Source organism: Diprion similis, chromosome 10 (assembly GCF_021155765.1).
Source record: "Diprion similis isolate iyDipSimi1 chromosome 10, iyDipSimi1.1, whole genome shotgun sequence".
NCBI classification, from domain to species: domain Eukaryota; kingdom Metazoa; phylum Arthropoda; class Insecta; order Hymenoptera; family Diprionidae; genus Diprion; species Diprion similis.
In genome coordinates, this window is record NC_060114.1 from 15,946,038 (window position 1) to 15,970,846 (window position 24,809).

The 24,809-nt window shown below is 37.1% G+C and overlaps 3 protein-coding genes across 7 annotated transcripts; 2 read left to right on the forward strand and 1 right to left on the reverse strand.

Moving 5' to 3' along the window:
• Positions 1-1,429: 1,429 nt before the first annotated feature.
• Positions 1,430-2,701, forward strand: LOC124411437 (aquaporin AQPAe.a-like). Its single transcript, XM_046890535.1, has 4 exons — positions 1,430-1,693; positions 1,813-2,005; positions 2,145-2,338; positions 2,513-2,701. The coding sequence occupies exons 1-4, from the start codon at positions 1,430-1,432 to the stop codon at positions 2,699-2,701; spliced, it is 840 nt and encodes a 279-aa protein (XP_046746491.1).
• An 83-nt stretch (positions 2,702-2,784) lies between these two features.
• Positions 2,785-7,221, reverse strand: LOC124411798 (dual specificity mitogen-activated protein kinase kinase 6). Of its 4 annotated transcripts, none has more exons than XM_046891245.1 (7): positions 7,104-7,221; positions 6,275-6,461; positions 5,600-5,765; positions 5,150-5,386; positions 4,805-4,984; positions 4,418-4,635; positions 2,785-4,128 (listed from the first exon to the last, which is right to left on the reverse strand). In XM_046891245.1, exons 2-7 carry the CDS (start codon positions 6,337-6,339, stop codon positions 3,984-3,986), a joined length of 1,011 nt encoding a protein of 336 aa, XP_046747201.1. In that variant the 5' UTR covers positions 6,340-6,461; positions 7,104-7,221; the 3' UTR covers positions 2,785-3,983. The 4 variants fall into 4 exon arrangements, with proteins under 4 accessions (XP_046747201.1, XP_046747199.1, XP_046747200.1 ...); XM_046891243.1 differs by lacking the exon at positions 7,104-7,221 and adding an exon at positions 6,774-6,937; XM_046891244.1 differs by lacking the exon at positions 7,104-7,221 and adding an exon at positions 6,605-6,700.
• A 387-nt stretch (positions 7,222-7,608) lies between these two features.
• On the forward strand, positions 7,609-16,496 carry LOC124411786 (NEDD4-binding protein 2). 2 transcript variants are annotated; one of them, XM_046891207.1, is made up of 9 exons: positions 7,609-7,760; positions 8,597-8,831; positions 8,982-9,171; positions 9,292-14,715; positions 14,899-15,020; positions 15,123-15,380; positions 15,541-15,759; positions 15,825-16,120; positions 16,219-16,496. In XM_046891207.1, the coding sequence occupies exons 3-9, from the start codon at positions 8,994-8,996 to the stop codon at positions 16,283-16,285; spliced, it is 6,564 nt and encodes a 2,187-aa protein (XP_046747163.1). In that variant the 5' UTR covers positions 7,609-7,760; positions 8,597-8,831; positions 8,982-8,993; the 3' UTR covers positions 16,286-16,496. The 2 variants fall into 2 exon arrangements, with proteins under 2 accessions (XP_046747163.1, XP_046747164.1); XM_046891208.1 differs by lacking the exon at positions 7,609-7,760 and adding an exon at positions 7,920-8,088.
• The last annotated feature ends 8,313 nt before the right edge of the window (positions 16,497-24,809 follow it).

Sequence of the window (24,809 nt, forward strand, 5' to 3'; positions counted from 1 at the left end):
TTCAATATAAATAATTTTGTACATACGGGCAGCAGAAATGTTAATGCGTTCTACAGTTACGTGATATTCAGGGAAATATTTTACAAACCGGCCACCTCGTAGTTTCTAATTTCAGAACAGGACGTAAAAATTTATGCATAAGTGTCATTTTAATTTATCCTAGAAAAGTGTGAAATATGAGAAAAAATACATACTTGTGACTCTATTGATTAAATTTTGACAGAACTGATGGCAATTTATTTGCTTGCCTCATTTGCGCCTAAACATACGAATGCAGAAATAAGTAAATTATGAGCAACCTCAGAGTAATGTGAAAAATCTATATATATTTGAGAAATATTATGGACTTTGACATCCATTTAAGGAGACACTTTTTTAATTAACCGAACCTTATATGTATATATAATTTTATCATTCAACGAATTTGATACAAGTATTTCATGGTATGACGACCGCTCAATGTTGCAATAGGTCGGGATGCATAGTTTTGGATAGCGAAATTGGAGATAATGTTGATACCTTTAACCCGTCAAAGACAAACGTAGAAGTGGTCAAGCGGATACGTCATGCTAAGTGTAAGGTGATTCGATTGGCCCGAGAACAGATACGGAAATTCAACGAAAGACAAGTATGCGCGATTTATTTCATTCGTTGAAAATTACGAAGTATAAATCAAAACGTCGATATTGCAACCGAGACAAAACTTTCTAAGAATCAAAATTTTTCTATTACGTTCTACATTTTTTCATAATACAGGCCGAATTTGAACAGAGATTGCGAGCTGCCAACACTGTATGGAACCGCATTCGTAAACGTGGACACGTAATAGCATTCGCAGTGATAGTTGCTGTTCTTGTATGGATGTCTTTGGTATACGGGGCACTCCTTGGAGCCTCGCTTTGTAGCAGTGGACGATCGTGTTTTCCATTTATGTCTTTTCACACGACGCAAGTCAAACACTCTCTCTTTTGATGAAAAATCCTTGCCATGTATTCCCTTTGGATACCATACTTTGGTCGTTCTCAGGTTTAAAATATAATAAGCAACGAGAATGATAGAAAAGAAATGATGAAATTTATAATCCTTGCTCGGTAGAATATACGATTTTTAAACAATCGCTTGTCTCTTCCTTTACTTCGAGGTAATTTTTTCTCTTTCTTTTGCTAGATTAAAGTGATTTTTTACGCGCCAAACTGTTCTAACAATTTTGGAACATCGTAAAGATCTGACGATCTCAGCAGTGAAAATATTTTCTACTCAGCAAAAGTTTAAACGTGAATAGTTGTAGAAAGTAAGAAGGAATCTAGTCGCATAATCCTTCGATCCGATATAAACGAGCAAACCGCAGCAACACATGACTTACTCCTGAATCTGAAACATCTGACTCGTATATTCTTGAAGTAAAGAAAATAAACTAGACAAAAAAAAAATGGCAGACATTGATTGCCTAGGATTAGGTGAGCTGGATTCGAGCCTAGTGTACGCTATGCTGAGCGAATTCATTGGATGTACCGCGATATGCTTTTTTGGCTGCGGAAGCTCTATGAAATTTGATCCCGAGACACCATTTTATATGTTCAGTGTCGCTCTGACTTTTGGCATAATGTACACAGTTTGCACATTCATGTTCGCCGATATGTCAGACGCTCACTTCAACCCTGCCATCACCGCAGGATTAATGATCATTAATGAGGTGAAATTATACAACTTAACTGACACTATTGACTACACGTAAGATTCGTTTGAGCCCAAGTTGTGCAAAAATTGAACTTTTGACCAAGAAATTTGACAACTTGACACAAATATTTCCAGACAAAGGTACTGCGAGGAGCGCTTTACATTGTGATGCATCTACTTGGTTGCTGCCTTGGAGTTTTGTTCCTACTTTGCGTAACTCCCTTTGACAGGGAGCGGAAATTTTTCTACAGAAATTACACGCTTGGATATACAGCCCCGAGCAAGTACATTTCAGCCACGCAAGCGTTGCTCATCGAAACGCTCGTCAGTAAGAAGACCAACAATAAATTTCCTCTATGAATGCAACGGTGTAATTGTCGATGAATTTTCGGAAAGAATTATTCATCCTACAAGGAACTAAAATGGCACTCTGCAACAATACTGCACAGGACCATGTTTTCTTACAGCATTCATACTGATGATGACTATTCTCCTAACAACGCGCACGAGTAACTCGAGTGTTCGTTTGTTCGGACCTTTCGCGATTGGATTTATTTTTATAGCCGGTATCACTGCGTTCGGCTCAAACACCGGCGGGTCGTTTAATCCGGCGAGAAGTTTTGCACCAGCTCTGTTAGCCAGACACTGGCACGATCATTGGGTACATGAAAAAACGTTGCACCCAATCTAATTTCGAGCTTGATTATACCAAAGTATCGTATAATTTGTCAAAGTTCAGTCAGCCTCTATTTTCTGTTTCAAATTTCAAGGATAAAAGTCAGATTCACATGTAAAAAATGAACTTTCTTGAAACAAATCATTTTTTCATTCGAAGGTTTACTGGTTGGGACCAATTCTCGGTTCGGTGGTAGCCGCTTTTTTATACAAATGCATATTCAAGTCAGCAATTGAGGAGGGAGAAGAATCGGAAGAAGAAGACGCAACGGATAAATCCAACGATGTAGTGGCAAAGCCAGGAGAAAAAGAATCCCAAGAAAGAAAAGGGGAAGAAAAGAAACTGTGAAAGATTTGGAGCCATGAAAATTGATTGTAGGGATAAAAATAACGCGTTGATAATATCAGTTGAGGAAAAAACGACTCCATATATATGTGTAAATAACTGTATTGAAAAGTTTTATTCAATCCATGGATTTTTATTGCACCGATTGTTAATGCACTTCTTATTTTATAATATACATATGTGTTTTTATGTATATTCAGGATGTATACATAATTTGCCAAATTTTTATGTACAATTGACGTAAATCTAATTTACATACTACACGTGTAAAAAAAAAACATGTTCATTTGTCATTGGACAAAATCTGTTAAACTTATTTTGCAGGCATTCAGTTCAATTTATATACTTTGATTTGAATCAAATGAAAAATTTGATATATTGTTATATTATTCCATGAAAAACGGACAACATTTCGGACACGAATAAAGTGTTGCACGGATAAATTATAATTCAGTAACACAAGAAAAGAATTTATTATTAAAAATGTTTAAAGAAGCAAAAACGTACAATCAACCTACAATTTTAGCAAGTATTTGTTAATTTTTTTTGTTCTGATATTAAATCTGATAACAATTCCAAATATCACTTCTTTTAAGAAAAAAAAAAATAAAGAAAAAAAAACGTAGCATACGAAGAGAATTTTTAAAAATTGACAATTAGAAAATTAGCGCTCTTGGCATCACTGTACTCGCGTCATATATTTTGATGTGTTAAAGTTTCTAAAATAGAAACCAATAATCTCTGTTAAGAATTCAACGTAGTGTTGTTATTAATTTCTAAATAATTCAATCAATTATAATATTTGATGAAAGTAAATGAAAATTATTTGATTCTGAAGAATGAAGATATCAAAAAACATTATTTATGATGTGATAAAAACCATTTTGTCTCTATTATAAATAATATTACTGGAAGCAATGTTTCATCTATTTACAAAAACCGCGTTTGATTCTAATCTTGATTATGCGAAAGAAAAAAAATATATACACAACACTACGTGAGTGTGTACATCTATAATTCTAGTTTTAATTAATGTCATTACTGCAAACTGATGAATTCGATTACCGATGCATATGCATATCTACCTAATACATAAAACGAACGCACACTGAATAAAGATGAGAGAGAAAAAAAAAAAAAAAAAGAAATAATCAACGTGAAATTCATAGATTACAATGAGCTAGCCAACTTATTAACAATCCAATATGTATAATAAGATACATCTGTGAATCGGATATTGATTTTTGTGAAAAGTGAACGATGAACGCAATGGTCTTTACACCTATTAAACAGGTCTTTCTGAATCTGTCAATCTCAAAATTTCACCAACGAAAGCTGCTACATCGGTATCCTTAGCAGCGTGTGCTGTTAAGAAACTAAATTCCAATAATTGATTATAATTAGGCCGGGCAGTGTAATCCTTCATTAGGCTGGAAGTAGAAAAACGATTTGACAAATTTATTTCACATGTCGTTTCCACGTAACTCTGTTGCAAACGATCATTGGGAGACTCTAAAGAGAACATTCGAGAGTTTGAGATTTAACTTTCCTAAGATAATCGCAACATAGATGAAATGACGAAGATTTTTTTTTCATAAACTGTAGTTCATTTATCTCAAAAAATGTTTAATGTCTCTTCTGAATATCCTGATAATTTTTACTTGCAGAGTTACAAAGTGAATTTTCTTTTTTTATATCATCCTCGGGAAACGCGCTTACCACTTGTTTATAAATTCCTCAAAGTCTGAAGAAAATTTACCAGCAGGCAATTTTGGGGCGTCATCTTTAACAACTTGCTTTAGTTGTTCAAACGGAGTACCCCACGAGGCATAAGGAAATTTTCCCGTCGCCAGTTCAACGAGGGATATTCCTAGCGACCAAACGTCTGAGCGTATGTCATATTGCGAAGGATTACCTGTTGGGTCTATCCTTTCTGGCTAAAAAAATAAGTAAATATACTCTTTTTTCTTACTTTTTCGCTGTTAAATTGTGTGCGCGATAACTTTTTTCATAATAATGTTCTCATATCTTTTACTGAGAGGCCCTGGAACAGGGCTTAGAGTAAAAAGTTTTAAAAAAACGAAGAATGGGAGAAGAAATACGTACCGCCATATACGGCTTGCACCCAGCATCTATGGTTTTTGCTACCGAATCTACGAGATAACCTGATATCCCAAAATCACAGATCTTCACCTCTCCTTTTTGATTTATCAATATATTACTCGGCTTTACATCCCTGTGTATAACGCGTAGCTGTGAGTAAAGATAGTGAAGTGCACTAACTACCTAGAAGATGGAATAAAAACGTTTTCAGATTTTCCACTAGTCATAAATATCAATGTGAAAATGATGCGTCAAGTTAATTGATTCCGACAAGTAACTTTTCACGAGATGTGGATCACCGTTGAAACATAGATAAAACGCACAAATTAGCGTAAGAATAATACTTACGGCGAAAGCTATTTTTCCAAGTATATCTTCGGGAATCGATCGCCCATGTTCGTAAACATTAATATAAAACTTGTCTAAACTCATATCCATTACTTCCATACATATCCAAACATCACCTTCCCTAAATAAAGCACCGTAAAACTGTACTGTGTATGGACAGGCCGAACTTCGCATAGAAACGTCGAGATCCATCAGCAATCTTTTTTGTTCTTGCGTATTTACCGTCGCTGTTATTCTCTATATTAAATAAAGAAATGGTGAAACGTCTGACAATTTTACTTTCCTACGAATCTGAGATCGGAATGAATAGGATGAGGAATTGAACGGACGACTCAAGTTGGACTGTGCGGCGAATGACGAGCTAACGAAGAGTGTCAATGAAAAGGAAACAAATGGATATCGTTCGATAGGAAAAAAGGTGCGACTAACTGACTATTTCACATCAGTTACCTTAACAGCCATTATTGTACCACTTTGTTTGTGCTTCATCTTCTCCACAACGCCGTATGCTCCGCGTCCAAGAACGCACAAGACTTCCAGATCGTCAGCTTCGACATTGAACGTTTTTTCACCAATAGTTATAGTCGTTCGTTTATCCAAGTTTCTCGGTGGAGTTCTTGTAGAAAAAATATAAAATATCTGCATACTAGGGTCAATAAATTCATCCCCATTATCAATAGCAAAACGGTATGTACTTTAGAATAACACCAGGGTTGTCGGCACCCAAACAGGCCAAAAAAAAGTCGGTCGACTAGCGCAATTCAATACTTTAGCAAAAATGTTATGAACCCGATACCAGATATATTAGAGATGTTGTCTTTAACTTATGATATATCGAGAACTATGGACTGCTTCATTTTACAGTAAATAAAAAAGATTTCTGCATCGGAAGATGTTCAACGCCGTACAGATACCTGACTAAATGGAACAACATTTGGCCCAATTTATGAAAAATAATGGTTAGATCATAAAATATGAATTTTTGGTGAAATACGTCGAAGATATACAAACTGGCAAGGGTTTGTTGTCAATGCGACAACAATCGTGAGTACTTTAAACAAAATAAATGATTTTCATTCAGAAGCGAATACGATTATTGTAATCATGATGAGGTGAAAGACTTACAACGGAACCGCTGCCTCCTCTGACATTTGAATTCTCAAATTTCTTTTCCCCTTACGTGAAGCCATGATGTTGATGTTTATCGATCAATGGACTGCAACGATAGCTGGGTTTTGTTTACTTGTTCTATTCCTTTTTTTGGAGGGGGGGTCTTAAATCTCAACACTCGTTCTGCTCATGCTTAATCGATCTGAAAATAAATTGACATACATTGTCGTGAATTAAAGATTGAAAAATCGCTGGGAGAAAAAAGAAAGCGCTATTGTACCGAAAACAATACTCTAGTGATTTCACTGTACGACTAGCGAGCTTTTTCGTCAAAGGAAAACGTACCGACTTAGGTTATATAAAAAGATGCAAATTGATTCTGTTTGGAAAAAGAAAAAGCTATGTGTAGAAAATACGGTGGAGACGTAATGTTCGATCGCATTCCGTAACACATCCGCGAGTTAGTTGGGGATAGCAAATTGATAAATATAATAAGAAAAATCTTAATCTTTACCTCATATAAATAATAAGTAAATACCAAAATTTTCTTGCCCATATATGAAGTTTCTAATCAACTCAAACTATGGATTGAATTTGGTCACAAAAATTTACCAACACGGAATAACGAACCCATGCAAGAGTGTGTTGGTCGTAACTAGGGAAATGTAAATTTTTCTGCCAATATGAGAAAAAAAAAAAACAACAACTCTACATTGAAACAAATGACAATGAATGTAAACAGATAAAAATCGTCTACACGTACAGAATATTTGAAAAATTAATTAACAAAGATTAATTACATAGCAATCAATATTACGGCTAAAACTCTCAGTATCTAACTTACATACATGTTACGGAAACTTGATAGTAAACTTTACGTAAATATTTTTATATTTGCAGAATTTAATAACCACTAGACTAGATCCGAATTAGAATATTGGCAACACTGCGATCGATAGACCAATTTCGATAATACGCGGGACGCACTTTTTTCCTGGTATTTAGTGAAATTCACCTGCGATAAGAGAGAATGGTTACAATTGGGTGTATAGCGAAGTTAGCTCCCAGTGCTGTCGACAATTTTTCGTCTTCTTTGCTCTGACGAATTTGTGACTAGCTCTGCCTCTGTCCTAGGGAGTTTTTTTTTACCGCTGCCAGCTAGTTTCGGAACGCACCTAATTAATATAATGTTGCAAACCACCTTCAGAGCGTACGTGTAAAGCGACGGCAATGTTGCCAAAGTAACGGATATTCGAACACACACTATTTTTAAGTAGTAATTGGTAAGCTTGGCTGGCTATATATACACCCGGGGATCCAGGGATATATACATGAGTTTGTTATCGCCAGTCTTCATTGTGTGATACACGCTCCATAAAATATTGTTCCGTACAGTTGCGAATTCAAGTTCATCGATCAGTGATCATATGTTTATCTGTGAGCCCCAAAAATCAGGGGTGAATTTTTGACAGTTGAATAAATCCGTTATAACGAATTTTTCGTAAGTGCCTAACCATGCATAATAACACGCGGTTACGCGTCATTTCTTCGTCACACCCCAAATACCCGACGAGTATTCGTCAAAATAATTTTCATGGCCATATTTATGTACCAATGTCCCATGTGTCAGTACGACAAACCCAAACAATAAGCGATACGTGCATCGTAGTTGTGGATGCGCAATAAACTTGACGAGCCAACAACGTAACGCCGTTCATCGCACTCTGACAAAACTATGCAGTTGAAACTAATGCCATCAGTACTTACTTACGTCTGACCAATGAACTCACCGTCGTTGCTGAATCGGAAAAACCATCGACGCTTATTAAGTATCAGCAGATTTATTTTCATCGTATACAAGTTATGATCGCGTTTATCAATACTCGACAATCTTTTCTTTATCTCCTCCCCGTTCCTAAATTATAAAAACTATGAAAATATTACAATTTTTAGTCCATTCGAGTCATATAATACAAATAATATCAGCAGTGATAGCAAGAATTTCATTGGCAGTAATAGATTATCCGGGAAATGGCTTTTTTCTCATTATTTTCACATCTTCGTTTTTAACAATATTATCTGTAATGCAGGACAATCGAAATATTGCCTAGTGTGAAATAATTTTTTCAGTCATAAATAGCACGGATTAGATTATCTGTCATTCCGCGTCATTATCTATTGTGGTTGTTGCGCAAACATTTCCTGCTTTGTGCCTCCCAACACACTTAAAACTACTATAAAATGTATTTTATTTTGTATTAAAACCCTAGATTTTTTACCTACATTGCTGTTTACAATATCGTTTTAATTATCTTAATTTTAATGTTTACATTTCAGATGCAGTAATCAAGGTTCATAATGTTGTGCGATCGAGCAAAGAGACGTGTTAAAGTTACGATGTAACACGAGACAGACGTTTCCTATAACCCATGGCAAAAATAAGAACAACAGAGAGAATATCAATGAGAGTCAAAAGAGTTTTTCGTTATTTAACGATACTGTAATAGATTACCAATCCGTAACATCGTTATTGTGGCAGTGAACATCGCTGAAAAGTAATAGGCGATAACAGGTTTGATACTTCAAAAACAAATTAGTGTCTTTATTTTCTCTTACTCGCTTTCCATGGACTTACGCTGAAAAAGTTTACATTTTTTTTAATACCAATTTTTCATTTTTGCCTATAACTTGATCGGTTATTTTTATTACATTTTTATTGCAGCGTGTAATAATAATGGCGTCCAATAATCAACGGACACCCTCGGCTCCGCCGCAGCCGAGATGGTCTAACGATGGTAAAAAAACTGTCAAAGAACAGCAGCAGCAGGTACTTAATCAAGTGAAGGAAATGTTTGGCAGTATCTTAGAGCCAGATATAATATTGTCTGTCGTCCTGAATTGTAAATGGAAACGTAAGTTTCGAATGAAAATGTTCATCGCATAAAATATTGCAAAATTCTTAACACTCATATTTTAATGCAATTAGAATTCTGAGCATTGCTGATTTTCTTTCTTTTTCTATTTTTCAACAGTACAACCATCGATCGACGCGCTGATCATGCTCTCAGAAAATGCTGAAATTCCATTCAATCGTGGCAGTCAAAATTTTAGCCAACACAGCAGTCGACCAATGTCAAATTCAATGGGAATGAGTTCCGACAGCGGGAAAAGGATGAGAAATGACGATCAGGATAAAACGATGCATAAATCAAACGTTGAGAACGACACTACAACTGGCTTCCTTAACTTGAATGATAAAGAATTGCTGCGTCAACAGGAAGAATTTCGGAAGTTTGAACTGCTCAAGAAAGATTTGACGGATAAAGAGTTTGTCTCCCTGGTTAATGAGAACGTGTCGAAACTCAGCTACCCTAACGAGAGTACGAAAGTACCGCCTCTAAAACTGCAACAATTTGGCCAAGCCTGGTCATCTGGAAATCAGACAACTGGAAAAGCTGATTTTTCCAAAGTTTATTATTGCAGCGACATAGAAAGCGAATCGCCGTGTGCTCAAATAAATCCTACGATGAATCAGCTCTGGGGTAATACAAGTAACATAGGTCAAAGAAAAGCCAAAGAAACTAACAATCAATTTGATAATCTGTTCGGAAGCAAGCTCCAATTCTCACGCGATCTCCCCGATAAAATCGGGAACAAAGGAACTATACCGAAAAATAATAAGACACAAAACCAACAGTTGTTTTCGCCTCAACAGCACCAGCAACATCAGAACTTTAACCCTGATCATCCCGGCTCTGCCCAAAGCCCAAAATCAAAAGATACGAAGAACTTGAACCCCAATGAAGGTTCAAAGTCGCAATCTGCAGAGCCAAACATCAAAGGGTTTCCCTACGCTTCGATTCACTTCACTTCCGCCGATTATAAATCGACGGATTACGAACATGACTTCCAAGAACCACAAATGGATCAGCATCAGCAGCAAGTTGAGCAGTTCGGTTCAAACTACGATGATGAGATAAAGAACAGAACGGGAAATGGTAAATCAAACCTTTACAAAGGAGAAACAGAATCGCTCTGTGGACTGAAAGTTCAATACCGTCTTCCTGGATTGGAAAATAGCTCAGATGATGATGCAGATGTTGTCATAGAGGAAGAGAGAACAGACTATCCTACGCAGATACCCTCCCTCGTGTCGACCAATGTGTGTCAATTTATATCTAGCTCTATTGAAAGACAGCCGAAAAATACGCGCCCTGAAATGTCTGTAAGCAGCACGCCGTCTCCGTCTGACTCTCCGCAACACAGTACCTACGACAATACATTGCAAAATATAATATCCTCAATCATTGAAGGCCACAAAGTTTTAATCATCACGCGGGGGCTACCTGGAAGTGGTAAATCGCATCTAGTAACGAATATCGTTAGATCCTCTGTAGGTGGGGATCCGCATCAATTCGTGTTCAGTGCTGATGATTACTTTGTAATGTTAGGAAGAGGCACATATCAATTTGTCCGTTCAAAATTGACCGAAGCGCACAGCTATACACAAAAACGGGCTTTCAAGGCAATGAGAGATGGCGTCAGTCCAGTTATTGTCGACAACACAAGTACTCAGTCGTGGGAAATGCAACCGTACGTTGTAATGGGGGTTCAAAATGGATACATTATCGAAGTTGTCGAGCCGAATACACCGTGGGCTAATAACGTGAACGAATTGGTTAAAAGAAATACACACGGGGTGTCCAAGGATACTATAAGACACATGATAGAAAGATATGAAAGAAACATCACGGGACCGAAGCTTGTAGAACAGTTTTCCCTTCGTTATTCGCCAGATAATGTTCCCCCGCAATACAGGAAATTCCCACCCCTGAGTTCGATGAGCAAGAACCAGGAACAGCAGAAAAACGAAAAGCAGAAATCTACGAAAAGAAACAGGAGGCGAAAAAAAGCCCAAGCCTTCAACAGCGATGACGCGTTCACTGTGTCAAACACAGATGAATTGGATCACCTACTCAGCGACAAAGATAAGAACATGAAACCCTCCGCTAATTCTCATGGATCACAAAACACCAAGGATACCCTGGAAAATATTGTGTCGAATGCTCTAATGTCTGAAAATGATACTCTTAATAAGTCTCTCGTCGATTATTGCATCGAAACCGACTCCAGTGATGAAATGGATGTAGACAAAGTCCCTGGCCAGCAAGAAGATTGCAACAGTCCTACTGATAATAACAAAGTGCTTGACTTACTCAGCGAAAATGTCGTCAATGACCGTAAATGTGAAGTGCCTTTAAGCAATAATTCCTCGCCTTCCCTTAGTAAGGACGAGGGTAATTCTCGGTCGGAAACGATGCAAAACAACGACTCACCTTCAAAGTCGAACGATTTCAACACAAGAAAAATTTCAAGCAACCTTCAGCATCAGAGCCTAGGAGCTATTGGATCGGAGAGAAAAGGGAGTGTCACTACGATAGAATATGAAACAGCGAGAAAAAATGCTGTAGATGAATGTAATCAAGAGAATCCAGAAAATATTCTATCGCAGTGCTGGGATTTCACTTTACTCGTAAACGGCAGACAAATACATAGCACTGGTAATTATAAACCTTCGAAAACGTTCAAACAAAATGAACCAGAATTCGAAGATATTGAGAAAGAAGTTGATTCAAACATTGAAACGGAAATTGAGATAGATCCCGATTATCCGACAGGCGTTATCATAACTGAAATTGATACTGAGGAGGCCGAGGTCGAATGGAGAAAGTCTGTAAGCTTAGTTGAAACCTTTGGGGACAATATATCAATCTCCGAAGATCCGGAAGTGACAATCACAAACATAATGAAAAAAATGGACGCCGAGGAGCCAGAAATAGATGTCGAATGCAAAATGAACCCCTTAGATACTGACTTTATTTCAGAATTGGTTGACACAGAACCAGAATCGAGCTCTGAGAGCCAGGGATTGATCGGGTCGATATTCACTGGGATAAAAAATTCTCTGTTAGGTTTCAATAGCAATACTAGACGTGTCGAGGACACTGTGAGAAACGAGGAGAGTATGATGAAGTACAAGCATCAAACGAACGATAATTCCCTATCGGAAACAGATGCTTTTGAAAACGAAATGTCTCACAGAGAACCCAGCGTTATCCCCCCTAAAGAAAACGATTCCCAAGAAACTGAACCAAACTCGGTGCTAACTGGAATATCTACCACTATAGTAGGCGATGATTTAAGTTCCAAATTATCTGACTTAAATTTAAACAGCACTCTTGTTGCATCGACTGACTATGATAAAGGTTTATTATGTCAGTTATCAACGCCTGTCATGTTTGATAATACTGAAAATGGTGCAAACTCAAAGCTTGTAGTTAACGATACATTGACAAAGAAATTGGCTGGTGAAAATAGAGGCTCGCGAACTCAGAATCAGACTCAAAATCCGTGTGCTTATTCATCCATAGAGGCAAACGACGCTTTTAAAATCAATGAAGATGAAACGAGTAATGGACAAATCACGAATGAAAAGTCTCAAAGAATTTATGAGTCTGACAGGGAAGATCTTATCGCATTAAAGCTACAGGGTGATGGAGATCAGGGTGAAGAAGAAAATAGCAAAAATCTTGTAGAGAGTATCGACAAGTTAATTATATCAAGTCAGAGCGATATTGATCAGATTCAGAAAGTTGAAGGAGTTCCAGAAAATCCTTGCGATTTAAAAATGACTGGTTTAGAAGGCAATACCTCGACCGAGGAAATTAGTGAAATAATCTGCAAGAAAAAATTCGCATATACCTGCGGAATTGATTCTAATGACAAGGAATCCGAGTCTGGTGAAATTGAACCCTCGAATTTGATCTCAAGTGCGGAAATTTGTAAGAAAGAAACTGCAAAAGTCCCGGAAAGTAATGTCACCGAATTATTAAGTACAGAAAGAGAATCTCTAAGCAAAAGTCATGACTTGAAATTAACTAGTGACAATAAACCTGAAGACCTGTCTCCTGCATCTCCTACAGAAAATAGTTTGGAATATAAAAGCGAGTATTCGGCACTGCTCGAAGGTGAAAAAGAAAGTGAAAATAATTTTGAATCCTCGATTCACCCTGACAATAATTTGGATGATTCCTCGACAGAAGAATGTTGTGAATGTTTTGAAGAATGCTGCGAATTGTTGATACCATCGGATACAGAAGATTTAATCGATGTGAAACCAGTCGAAAATGTTGATGAGGCAAAAACTACTACCAATCAAAACCTGGGTGGAGATGGAGATAAGACTGAGAGTGAGAATAAAACCGTCGAAATTATTGATAATATGAACCAAGTAACATGGAAAGAGTCCCCATTTCCCGTAGAACGAATTAGTCCAGTAAAAGAAACAGAGAAGAAATCTGACAATGTGATGAAGTCGGATTCTTCTACAAACACTAGCAGTTATGACTTCAACGTTTTATATGTTGGGGGTACATCGGAATACAGAATTATGAGCGCTGAAAGCAGATCAATAAATAATAATACATCGTTAGTTGTTGAGGAGAAACCGCCATTGAAACTAATGTTAGATAAAAGCTCAATGACTTCTGTAGTCGACATTCTGAGTGGCGAGGAAAGCCTAGAATTCAGAACAGAAGTTGAAACAATAAAGAACATGGAGAAGCTTTTAGATATGTTTCCAAACGTTCCTCATGAGGACATCATGGAGATTTACAAGAACCTTTGCAATTGTGATTTCGATTGGACGGTGGATGTTCTTCTGGACGGAGTGCCCGAGAACGCTACCAAGTACACTAAAATTGAATCCCCAAAAATTGTGCTGGATAGGCAGGCCACACCTTCTGCAGGTAGTTCTGAAGCTGGGGATTCGGAGAGCCAGAATTCTACGCCACACAAGGAAAGGCTGGACAAAATAAAACAGCAGTCAAGTAGCTCAGAGTCTAACGAAGGCAATGCTAAAGTTCAACACCAAAATTCTAGCCCCAGGAAGAAAAAGGACAGACACAGAGTGTCGGAAGAAAAATTAAAGCTGAAGAGACAGATCGAAGAAAAGATGGTAATCAATGAAGCCAGCTATAATCCTCATATATTACGAGTCAAAAGGTGGAAAAACGGTGAGCCTGACATCACGACTGAGGAACATACAGATGTCCAAACACAGATTAAAAACGTCCTAGATAGTGTGCAGTCGTTGACATCCGAGACCGAAGATTGCGTTGAGGAAACCCTATCGCCAGAGACATCCGAGAGCACTGATGACTTCACCGAAGATGATATAGAGCCAGAAGAAATAATGGAGTTGAATTTAGGCCACGATTTCATAAAAATATTAGAAAATGAGTTTGGAAATCCTGAATTCCAGTTCCCTGATGGACTTTTTCCTGTTATTCAAATTAAAAAATCCATGGCACAGCAGTTACACGCACTTTGGATCGAAAGCATGGAACAACAGCTCAATGCTCAACAAGAACGTCTCGACCAAATGATCGAAAGCGGTAAAGTAACAATGAGATCCATTAATTCACCCAGAAATAACAATAAAAAAAAAAAAAAAAGGAAAGTGATTTCTTGAAATTTGTGAGACGTCATAAGACAGTGAAGTTTTGGATAAAATTTTTGAAGCCCTGTTTTTATTGCACCCCTTTTTAAACAAATAAAATGAATCAACTTGGTTTTAGATGCTGAATACGCGAGATCTTTGGAGCAAGAGGAAGCGCGTTGTTTGACTGAGCCTGTAGTCCCAAATTTGTCACAAATAATGGACATGGAAATGGCTCTAGCCATATACAACAATGATGTGGTAATTATTAAATCTGTAATATAATTGATTTTCAAAGCAGAAAAGCACTAGCTGTTGTTTTTAGCGATTAAAAAATAATTCGAAAACCACCTTTCTGTTCAGAAAAAGCAAGTGAAACTAGAAACACCTAATGACATGGCGTCACGATTGACTAGACAAATGCTCCACGAAATGTTCGCTGACCATGATCCTGAAACCCTCAACGAAATCTTGAACGCTCACAACGGGGATTACAAAGAGACTGTTGAGGTCCTGGAAGCAAGTACAGGGCTACTTTCAAACCGCAATAATACGCTCAAAAAGCAAAAAAGCCTCATAGACAGAGTGAAAAAAGAATCCATTGAGAGAAACGAAGCAGAGGTAAAATTTTTTTTACTTGCCTAAGGCTCTTTTATTCTATTTTTTTTTCTCATTGGCAAAGAAATTTTTCACCATTTATTGTATATTTGTCATAAGTTAATATGAAGAATAACTGAGAAAATTTGGTCACCAGGAATTGTTGATAACTATTTGTTTTTAGAAAAATTCACAAGCATCTGCTGGCACTATCAGTTCGGATCTAAGCGAACCGGATGACTCAAACTTTGCAACGCCCACATATGATGCTTCGATGGAAGAAGCTCAGGAATCGCGTAAGGAGGCTCAGCGACAACTTATCCTCCGTAATGAGAATTTCAACAAAGCTACGGAAGCGTTTAGAAAAGGCAATCGAGAAGTTGCCGGGTATTATTCTCAAATGGTAAGATTGTTTCTATTTATAACTTTTATTGTAACTATTTCTTGACAGATTTCGGTTTTTCCCAGGCAAAATTGCACTCGAAAAAAATGGAATATGCCAATTCGATGGCGGCAAGTGCCTTTCTATCAGCTCAGGACTGCTTGATGAATACTGAAAACACATTGGATTTACATTATCTGTACGTTGCTGAGGCTTTGCGCGCACTGGATATATTTTTAGACCATCAATTATCAAAGCTCAGTGAGGGTAATAAAAAATCGATGAATTTGTATATAATTACTGGGCGAGGGGCTCGCAGTGCTAAGGGATTAAGCAGGATTAAACCTGCAGTTTCTAAAAAGCTTGCATCTAAAAATATAAGGTGAGAAAAATCCTACTTTTATTATCATACAAATGATTTACAAACTGACAAGTTTCTAATTTGATATCACGAATTCTTTCTTTCCGTTTTTCAATAAGGTTTATTGAGGAGAATCCAGGATGTCTAAAGGTAGTCATTCACAGACGGAATATCGCAATGGGCTGAGTACTTATGCACGTATCTCAATCAGAGGGATATACGTAAATAAATTGTGTTATTGAACTATTGAACAATTGACGCGTTGACAAATCGACCAAACAAGAATAATGCAGAATTTAAAAAAAATTGACACTATGATCTTGAATATCCAATGGAACAAATTCCAAGTAATTCAATACATTTTTCGAATGGTATGCAAGATTGTACAAGTCGCCAAGAATATTTATAATTTTGTTTTTTCTTATGGCGAAATGATTAGCAATAAGCGATACAATAGTAATGATGTTAGGAGTCAAAAATTGCCTCGCAAAATAACGTCTGGATTAGAAACAATTTTATATATGTCTAATCTAAATTAAATATACATATATTAAATTGTTGGGGGGAAAAAAAAAAAAAAAAAAAAAAAAAAACACCACTCAGAAGAAAAAAGTTAATATGACGAAATAACTAGTGTGTAAAAGTTGATGATACTTTTATATTGTATATTTTAAATTAGTTTACAGTACAATTATTATGTATAGTTGAAGCTGAAGTCATGTGCTAACCGTGTTAAACTTCTTCTAAAAGGTTGCCGTGAGATCAGACAAAATCTTAATTGTTGGTCTACACTGCCTCATTTTAGTAAACGTTAACACTAACTATAGTGCCTAGCTTCAGCTTCAATGTATTAGACCTACACACAAATACGCGACACTGTAAATGTATTGCATTGGCTATTATAATTATTGTTTTTTTAGTGTCAATAATATTACCATTATTATTGTTATTGTTATTATTTCCGTGGTATACTTTGTTAATAAGTTCAAAATAATGCCTCGTTATGCATTAATGATGTATTATAAAATTTAAGCGAATTGAGAAAGATTTTTGATTTTTACTTTGTACACAATAATTGTATGTAATGAATTCTTTTAAATTCTTATATTTAAATTTCCACGAATGTATACCTTGATTTGTATCTACTGAACGGAGACAAAAAGAAGTAGATAAACAAAAAAAAAACGCACTTTGTAGCCTGTCCTCTTTGCATTATATCTACCCGCGTTTAGCACTACTGTCACGAGTTAGACATGAAAAGCATGCGTCGTACGAAAAAAGTCATACCGTTCTAATCAATGTTTTCGAAATCAGAGGGTATCAAGTCCACGCTCAAGGATTCGCGCATAAAGTATTTCGTTCGTCTTTTATTTCTCACGAGTCAATTTGGCGCCGACCCCCGATTAGAGAGAAACTATAGAGTCGAGAATTGAGGAATCATGGAATGTGAATATAGTACCGCAAATTTCGTCTCTGAAGGTTAAGAAAATGCTATAGTCGATTTCGATGCTGACGTACGTATGTCCAACCGTCCAAGTCCACGTAGGTATCTCAACGCGAAAGAGTGCGCAACAACCCAATTCTACATGCAATTCTGAACAAAAACATTCCAATACATTATCATTTGATGCAAAAATAAAAAAAATGACATGAAATATGTGAAATCGGGATAATAAATTCGTAGTTTTCATGCAGTTTTTATTATATTTTTGTCTTAAAGCGACAGGTTTTTGATCAGAATTGCACGTGGAATTGGGCTGTTGTGCACTCTTTCGCGTTCAAGATTCGTGGAATTAGATATTTTAAGAGTCGACTTATATGCAATATATTGTATATTATTTTATATTAAATATAAATAAAATTATATCGAGGCCCTTTGCCGCTCGAACACCTTCGACAAATGCTCAGAATCATTCGCGAAGTCTCGTATCCCGTTAGTTTTGTACGTTCAAATAAGGTATACGCGGCACTTGAATTACAGAAACGGTTGTTCTATTTTCTTTGTTATCAAATAATAATAAGCATGATTATCTTACCTTGTTTTTACGAAACGAATCAATAAATGGAAACTAGTTTAATAATCAAAATATCGTCTTTAATGTTACAATGATTTTTCGTCGCGATTCATACAACTTGTTAATTTCAGTTATTTTTCTTCTCTTTCGAAACTATTATTGATAATTAAATTGCGATAATTCATGCATTTTGTATTGTCCTTATCAAGTTTATGGATCACTGAAAAATTACGAATATCGATTAAACGCACTGTAAACATACAAATAATCAATCAACTGCGAATTTAAAAAATTCCGAATGACAAATAGTTCATTTTATAGCAGAACGGATTATATTTACTCAAACTGAATTCGCTCTGGTCTGAATTACTTTGCGATGGCAATATCTGGATACTTACCAATCGGATACGTATACGGCAAATATTATTTAATGTTTCCAAATTTGTTGCGTTTTTCATATAATTTTTTCGGACTTGGTCGTATTTTCTTAGAAGGAATCACGCTGCTCGGAGTTGGACTGAGCGAGTTTGATTCGTGTTTAGGAATTTTCTTAGCTGGACTTTTGGCAATGGGAGATTTAATAAAGGGGGTCATTTTGCAGGTAGTAAACTCTGCGGGAGTAGCCCGCTCAGTGATTGTGGCGAGTCTTGTTTTCTGGCCACGATTACCGCACAGTATCTTCGAATCGCAAATTTGCGCCATACCGGAAGCACCGCCAGAGCCTCGATGGACGAGCATTTCCGGCTTTTGCGTAATTATCATCGGCAAGAAGCTGAAAGAAAAGATATTGCCGATCTCTCTGAGTTCGGTTGAGTTACAGTCAAATTAACACATGTCTCATACCTTTTCAATCTATAACTATCCTTCTCAATGCAATAATCCCTGTTCTTCTGCTCATCGTGATGTTTCTGCTCATAGCTTTGATCGTAAGTCCTCTCTGCGCGAGAGTTGTAATGGGTTCCCAGTGTTGACGGACCTCGCTTAATGGGAGCATTCCTCAATTCTACTGGACTGGTGCTACTCTCCCTAGATATTATCATTTTGCTACTATTCCTAATACTTGGGAGCTTAGGACCCGAAATATCAGACGTATCGGAAGCACTGCCCTGTGAATATTATAAAGGTAAAATAAGTATAAGTGTAAAAAGATATCGACACATGCATGAATATGCGATGTCCAAGAGAACATAACTATCCTTATGATTTTTCACGAATTAAAGGGAATACTAATTTCACCTTCGAAGCTCGTTCGCCGATCTTAACGATGCGTTGCCTCTTCCGGTGGCAAATATTGGCTGTTCCCCAAGCCCTGGTCAGTTTTTTTTTAGTCTCTTCGACAGCGACGACATTACTTTTGTCGGACTTTGAGATTTTTGTTGAACTAGATTTGTTCGATGACTGGTTGGTTGTATGTCTTGCGTAATTCGGACTGGACGCAACAACTCTGGGCACTTTGAACCCGCAAATGTTCAAACTTGCTACGGGATCAGCCATTTGGACCAGTTTCGATTGATGAGAGGATATAGGCGGCTGGAAATTGTTAAATGCTGACTCCCATGATCTACTGTCTAAAAGGGATGTTTTACTTTTTGCTTTCGCCGGCGTTCCGAAGTTATATAACTTAACAAAACCGGGTTTCGCCATTGGCAATTAGATTGTTCATGCGATGAGTTGGACGGTGTTATTAAGTTTGACATCCTTGGCGACTCGCTCTCCCTGCGCATTTATTCAAATTTATGAGTATTCATTGCTTTAATCTACGAAACGTACTATCGATACGGGGGTAACGGGGATACGTGAAAAACTGAAATGAATATATCCGCAGATTTTTCAAGAATTGAGTATTGCCTTAGATCATTGAAATAGCGATGTTCCATCAATCGTTTGACGTTGCTTCTATTCTCAGGGTCGTAGACAAGCATAAGTTTCAGAATATCTCTACCCGCGTCAGTGACTTGCGGCAGTAAATTAGCAACGCCGGATCCCCCTTTAGTTGGAAAGAAGTATTCACAGTTTCTTGATTTACTGCTTAATGGGTATAAAATTTATAAAAATATATTAATCATACAGTAAGCACATACTAAATAGTCTGGGCCAATTTTGAGTGAACGTTGCAAAGGATAAAGAATGAAAGAAGAAAAAATGAGGATCTTGGTGTAGGTCAAAGTAATATTCAACTTCACTTACTGTCTGCGAAATTTAGCCACTAATCTTGCATGCGGTGTGCCTAGTATAGAGTGAATTTTAGTGATCTGATCAACCTCGTTGGATCCGGGAAAGAGCGGCTTGAGCCTGAAACAGAGATCGAGAACGTACCAATAATGGTACAACCGCATTCAAATAGTCGATGGGGATAAAATAATACGTGAGAAGTTCGTAGAATACGCAGCCGGTAGCCCAAACATCCATTTTTGGTCCATAAAAACCAGTTGTTAACAAGCATTCTGGAGAACGATACCAACGGGTTGAGATATACTCGGTGTAAGGTGGCCTGCTATAAATGCCTCTTATCGATCCAAGGTCTGCCAATTTAACTACATCTCCCTGCAGGTGAGAAATCAACAATACAATAATTGTCACCATTGTCCATTTACGATTATATCAACAGTAATTCATCACTTATGATTCTGTAAAACAGATATAGCAGGTGATGTATTTTATACACTCAATTTGATCAGCATGATTAATCATGTTGCGACCAGTTTAAAATTGTTTGGGTATCCAAACAACACAGCTATTGAAAATAATAACAGTAATATAGTATTCCTTCGGGAAATGAGTACCTTCAATAATATATTCTCTGGTTTAATGTCTCTATGGAAGATGCCATGCTTGTGCAAGTGTTCTAGACCTTTCAGTAACTGGTACAAATAGATCTTTACTCTATCTTCAGTCAGGGCACGTCTGTAGTAACAGATGTACATCGATTAGTGATGGAATAGAACCAGGAATTTGAATCACAGAGCATAGAATGCACGGTAACAAGGATATATTATCACCATAATTATTCTATCGATTTATGTATTTGCACGTTACCCTTTTCTTGCCTTCATTAAATCGTACAAGCTCATATCCATCAGTTCGAAAATTAGCGTGACTTTTCCGGGAAGTGGATCGCTGCGGAATAAAGAAAAAGGGAAAGCATTGTACCAATTGCCCTAATAACTGCTATTATTACTGCTTACTAGTGCGATTCGACCATGTAAAGAATATTGGGATGGCGACTGATTTTCCTCATCGCTATCACTTCTGGACTCTCCAAAATTTCGCTCATACTGTAGATAATTTAAAAACTATGCGTAAGAAGAAACATTTATTCATGTTTATAAAGACGAAAATATACCTTTGGTAGATTTTTTTTAGCCGCTTGGCAGCATAGAGGATCCCTGTTTCTCGGTCCTGACATTTTAATACTTCGGAAAATGATCCTTCGCCAATTTTTTGCAGCACCTTATATTCTGCAAGTGTCAAAATTGACGAATATGTTGTGCAATGTTGTTATGACATGCATTAGAAGTGCAGGAAAAAGGGATAAAGCGTAAAATGAAAAATGTAAAGCGTATTCCGAAGAGAAAATATGCGAAATACAAAAAAATGATGACAAGATGACACTGATAGCAGTTTAATTTGCACTTGACGTATGACACAGATATTGAAAAGTTACATGTCAATTGGTTAAATGATTGCTAATTATGTGGTTTACTTTTTAAAAAGCTTGTAGACATAACGACCGCGTTCTTAACGAAGGTTGTGGATCCAGGTGCGAATCGCTACATTCTTTCAATGATGATGAATTGGTCATTAATATTATGACGAAGGACATTCTTCTGGGTAGAAACCATTTTCAGAAACGGTCTGATTGTTTTTTTGTTCAAGGTGAAATTCAAAGGACATCCGACGTGCACCGGAAGTGAGTCTTCGGCGATGATCTTTTGCCACACGACGTCACCTATGAAAATATCAGGTAACTACTCATTCTGTGATTATGTTAATAGAGTTCTATAATACCGGCATTCTCTTTCAAATCAGGATAACTAATTTCAGTTCGTTCTCCGCCTGTATTCAGTTCAGCTGAATATTTTGTGTTCAATATTCAGTTATGGCTAAATTAGAATGGAATCAAAGAAAATGAAAATCTTTATTGTGTTTGTGACAGCTCAAAATTAACATATATTAATCAATATACGTCAGATTGCGACCAAATTCAAGATTTATCAACAAATTTACATGTTCTTCCTAGGATTTTAATTTTTTCGAGATGGCATTTCTGTAAACGATATATATCGATGACTCTTTCAGGGGGTCCGTGACATTCGGTGTAAACAATCTGACGATCGAGGGGCCGCCATGTTTATGAAGAATCGTACGAACAGAATCGCGTCGCGTACGTCAAGTTGTTTTCCACCGTGATGCCGTGATCGTCACGACTGAAAATCTAGCGATTAGACAGCCAATCACACCAATAATCGCTGACTGTAACGTTTCTCGTGGAGGTAAGGATTTTTTCAATTGGTATATCAGTGTAATTTTATCACACTCATTTGGGCCTCAATCTGCAAGCGATTTCGTATCATCGTCGATCGGACGATACGAGAATTACTTGTTAATTTTTCGTGTAAATTTATAGTGAGTGATAATTCGAAAGTGAATTACCCAGGCATACGGATTATTACATACAGGTTACTCTGATTTTCTATCAACAACCGTGTCATGAACGTAACGTAAGTTGCATATGCAAAAGGTGATCTGCTACCTGCATGTAGACAACTACTGTTTAATTAGTGTGATGCTATTTGCCTACACACCAACAAAGTTGCCGCCTAATCTTAGGCAACTGAAAGTTCCTCGCGCGTAACACAAGTTGTCTATAGTCAGGCGCACTACGTATTGGTCTTCTGTACTACGATAGCTTGTGAGAAGACAAATTGCAGCTTTTCGCCATCGCGTATTAACAAAGAACTCAATATAGGGATAGATTATTCAGACTTTGGATATCAAGTTTCACGTTTTAAATTGTAGTGCATCCAACGTAGAATGAATGCACCGGAGACGTTGAGGCTGAGCCAAATTTTCCTGGGAGTAAGAACGCGCCGCGGCACGAGTGAGTTAAACATCTTTAAAATTGCACTAAATTTATGAAAAGAGGACATCCAATGTTGTCCAATTATTAAACCTATGAAAATTTTTTGATTATATGTATATCTATTTTTCATTTACAAACTCAGCAATTTACTAATTTATATTTTACTACTTCTACTGTAATATTTTCGCAATAGGAGTACTCGAGCATAACATCTTTTCCGAAATACTTTTTACTTGCATTTTGTTTCGCAAGTCAGTACTGACCTAATGGACATTAAGCTAATACTATTACCACGTTTTTGCTTTCTCTTGGTCGAATCAAATGTAATGTCGTAGAATTTAATTACCCTAGAACGAGCCTTGAATCATCGACAATTTCGTATTTCGATTCCGCGTTGTTGTTACGCCAGCTAATCGGAAGTCGACAATGAAAATGATCACCACCCCTGACATTTCGAGTTCCTTCCTTTCACGTCGTTTTCCGGTCGGAGCGTTTATGACCTCGCCGTTTCTCTACGACGACCACCACGTAAGCTTATAGCTGCCGTTGCTTTTCCTCAATGAAGATTCGAACCGTACTTGATCTAATTCTCTCTTTTCCGTTTCCGAAATGTTGCTATCTAATGATGACCGGATCCTGGTACCGATCTCTTGTTTTTCATAAATATCTATTCACCATCAATCTAGTATTTTTGTCTCGTTTTACATAAAACTGCTCGCTATATTTTCGTTTTTAGTCTCTCATTCTCATTCTGTCGTCTTATTTCTACGCCCCCGTCTCATTTATGCCTCAATAATCAAGCGCTTTCACGCTAGCCTGAGGTGTCCTTAAGGCCTCAGGGGCCTTGCACGATCCCTGTTTCAAATACCTAACTGCAAACTCCGATGTAAAAGTTACGGAAAAAACATCTTGAAAGATAGATAACCGGGAGGAAGCAGAATTATGTCCATTCTTGCCTTTTCCGCCCTACTTTTCCAATTCCAATTGGTTTTCCCGTTTCACGATTTGTTTCGTACAATGCGCACATTAAATTGTCGGTGCTCTACTTTGCATTACGAGTAACTGAATGAGTTTCGGACTGCCAAGCCTATCTCGATTCTCTAACTCCTGCAGCGACGGCATTGAATGTTTATTTTGTAAGTTGAATTTTAAACTTGTCGTACAACTGTAATTGTCCTTTTTATTGTTTTCTCTTCATCTCTCCTGTTCTCTCCATTATCTATCGATCAGCGAGAAATACCATCGAAAGGCCTGCAAGAATCTCGGTGGTTATGAAAATAAAAAACTTTGTAAGACCCAACAATTCGAAAAACTCTAAAAAAAAAGTGAAACACAAAAACGCCGCGATCGCTTATCGTCAACCTCCACTGCAGAACGTGGTTCGAATCTAATGTATAACCAGCAAAGAATTGAATGTCCCCTTCCGCCGAGCATAGATTAGAGTGTAATTATACCTAAGGACAGAAGTATACGCACATGACGTATATAAATATTGGGACCCATATCACAATTTTTAGTAATTAAAAATAAAAGTTCAATTATCAAAGGCACGATAGAATGTAAGATTGAATAATCGAAGTTGGAAGACCGTAGAGCGAAAACAATTGTCAGG